The sequence below is a fragment of the Diadema setosum genome, chromosome 8 (assembly GCF_964275005.1).
Source record: "Diadema setosum chromosome 8, eeDiaSeto1, whole genome shotgun sequence".
Classification (NCBI taxonomy): Eukaryota; Metazoa; Echinodermata; class Echinoidea; order Diadematoida; family Diadematidae; genus Diadema; species Diadema setosum.
In genome coordinates, this window is record NC_092692.1 from 38,867,776 (window position 1) to 38,871,110 (window position 3,335).

The 3,335-nt window shown below is 38.0% G+C and overlaps 1 protein-coding gene across 1 annotated transcript; it reads right to left on the minus strand.

Moving 5' to 3' along the window:
- Positions 1–1,009: 1,009 nt before the first annotated feature.
- Positions 1,010–2,599, minus strand: LOC140232256 (nose resistant to fluoxetine protein 6-like). Its single transcript, XM_072312388.1, has 3 exons — positions 2,452–2,599; positions 1,716–1,858; positions 1,010–1,156 (listed from the first exon to the last, which is right to left on the minus strand). Exons 1-3 carry the CDS (start codon positions 2,597–2,599, stop codon positions 1,010–1,012), a joined length of 438 nt encoding a protein of 145 aa, XP_072168489.1.
- Between the last annotated feature and the right edge of the window lie 736 nt (positions 2,600–3,335).

Here is a 3,335-nt window from a genome sequence, read left to right on the forward strand (position 1 = left end):
CTGTGTGTAAATTGTCTGAAATAGGGTCGAGTTTTCCCTGAGACCGAGTTAGTCTGGAGCCTTCTGGAATAAAAGTCGGTCTACCGACTTTTATTATTTTTCTCAAAATACTCCAAAACGACTCATCATTCCGGCAAATCGCGTCAGCCAGGTAAGTTTCTTTGTAGAATATATTGCAAGCAAATATGAAATGGTGCCAGACGGGTTCTCAGGCCCTTACCAGAACTTTGTTTTCACTTTAACATTTGTCCAGTCTCTCATTATAATGATAACAATGATAACAATAATAATAATAATAATAATGATAATAATAATAATGATAATAGAGAGACTCTTATAGAGCGCTCATTCTATCTAAAAAGATACTCATGGCGCTATAGAACAGAGTACATAATGTATCACGTTACAACAGTATCACAGAAGATAATAAGAACAATAAACAAACAAACAACATACGTACACATATACATACACGTAAACAACTGTCAATCTAAATTAAAAAGGTAGGTCTTGAGGTTCTTTTTAAAACCATCAATAGAAGATGCTTGTCGAAGAGATTTTGGCAACCTATTCTAAAGTTTTGGGCCCATGTATGAAAAAGTACGATCCCCCAATTATGCTTGATTCGAGGTACCTGTAATTTTTGCGAGTTATATACGGTACTGCTTTAGTCAGGTCTCACTGAGGCTGATGACATTACTGGACAGTCACGTAATTGATCTCAATTTTTGTTCTGTCTTCTACTATTATAAGGCGAGAAAGGTCATTTTTAGGTTGTGAATGAAACATTATTTTTTTTTTTCAGGTGGAAATGAGTAATTACGTTTTATTTAAAATACAATTTGAGATAAAAATCAAATTTTGATTCTTGGGTTTCTGGTAACAAAAAAGGAATGACCACTTTCTACGCAATCGGAAGTATCTAAAGCGGAATTGCAGCTCGATGGTAGTCATCTACTCGATTTTTCATAACAGTGAGAAAAATCCTATTTGTTGGTTCATCCCAAATTTATTCATTGCGTTTTCCATTCCCACGGACCCCTTTCCCTTCAGTCATAAGCATCTTCCCCAGGTTGATGAATGGGAATTCTACAAGGAGACACATGGCGAGGGCGCAAAAAGAGCTCAGCGAGAGGAATGCTGCACTCCAGATGATCTGGAAAGACAAGAAGAGTGAAAAATCAAACTTACATGAATTTCAATACGTTATGAAATTCATCAATTTTCAGATTCTTAGAAATAAATCAATCTATTGATGCAGTGTATTTCCTAAACGTTTTCTTCAAGGAGTTTGTCAATTCCAGTGAAAATAACAATTGCCAATATATGAACTGCTGTAATAATATATATCTTTCTATAGGCGCGGTCAGACTGGCAAAAGATCGAGATGTTTAAGATCGCGAAATTTGGGCCATTGCGGGTACGCGCGCAAGCAAGAGTGCGCCGTCCGATGTCTGGTGATTGTAACGTAACAATCTATATTGTATCGTAACATCTATACATGACAGTGGCCTCGCGCTTCGGAGGCGCTGAACGCGAACAGATCGAGAAGTTTCGCAAGAAGTTTCGCAGGAAGTTTGCGGTCACACTTGCAAAACTTCGAGACCTTAAAGATCGCGATCTTAAACTTCGAGATCTTAAAGATCGCGATCTTAAACTTCGCGATCTTTTGCCAGTCTGACCGCGCCATATGTACATATTATTTTGATACTCACGTAGTTGAAGATGGACCAGTGGATTGGTGTGGCTGAGCAGAACGCAAACACAATTTGAATAACAGGATGCAGAAGGTATGTGGAGTATGTAAGCCGGCTAAGAGGTGTCCAAAATCGACAGGACAGAAAGTCGTTGACCACTCCTGTGGAAAAAAAGAGAACATTTCTCAACCAAAGCTTAGACGGAATAAACCCACATAATTATATACGCAGAGAAAGGCCTCTACAGACAAATACTTCCCGTCAATTTACAGTGTAGCTTTCAGATGCAATTGCAAATAGCTTTCAGCTGTTCAGGTGCAATTGCAATTAACTTTCAACTAAATACACAACGCGGGAGGTTGCGGGAAAAGAAATGATAGTATATAAAAACAAATCATTTTGCTCTAGCAACAGGTTAAAAAGGAGATTTACGAAATATCATCGCCGCCTCGCACATATAATTTGCTGAAGAAAAAAAAAAGAGGAGAAATGCCTTTCATTGGCAGCTCAGGACTTTTTCTTTTTTTACCAATGGTGAGTTTTCAAAATTCTCATTCAAATTCCATTAAAAAAAAGTAGTCGAGCAAACCTATCAAGAGCAAACATTTCCGATCCATTTAGCTTAAACTTTCCGCTCACTTATTGCAGCCCGAAATAACACTCATTTACACAACATAAAATACACAACGTGGCTTAGTTGTAGCTATGTCTAAAGTTGTCTGAACTACATTAAAACAATATCATTTCTGCTCACCGCCGTATCCATAGTGACAGGAAAATATGATCCACGCAACGGCGAGGGCGAAGATGAATCTGGAGAAGGTGATGTACATGACACTGGCAGCTAAACTCAGAGTCGACGCACCACGGTAGACATCGTAGAGACCATAGATCACCACCATGTACAGTATGACAGCAGTGACCCACCCACCAGCTACAACAACCTGAAAATCCGTTCGATATACACTGATTCTTCAAACAAAATAATTTCTCCAACATGTATAGACTTTGAATCCAACAGTAGAATACTAATAAGATTGAAGAGTTTACCCCCAGTATGGGGTTATGGAAATAAAATGTGAGACATTCCATAAAGCCCCCTTGGGAACATTGACGTAAAAAAAAAAAAAATGGCACGGAATTACGGTTGACATCCCGGCATGAATTACCCGGGGACAGGAAAACCAACATGACATGTGATCAATAGATTATAATGGACATATTACATCCATTTGTCGGATCTATCTTCTGAGTGAAATTGAAACTTTGTTCTTGACCTGTTTACGCGAACATGGGGACCAAAACAAAATGATAACATGTGAATAATGTAGGCCCATATCAGTTAGGTTCGCATGGTAATGAACAAGAAATTAAAAACCAGTGTCATGGTCCTTATGTTATGTCCATATTTTGTCTTTATTTTAGCTATGGGTGCATTGAGTTCATGTATTGTGTATGCACATAAAACATGTCCAACGTGTGTATTATTTACCTGACGAGTTCAGTTCAGAATCTACTAATGCTAAGATGAACATTCTTTCAGTGTATTAAACGTCGATGCTCGTAGTCTTTTATGAAAAAAAAAATGCAATTACTACTGTCTGCGATAAGCAAGAGGCTTTCGGTTATTTGGTGTTA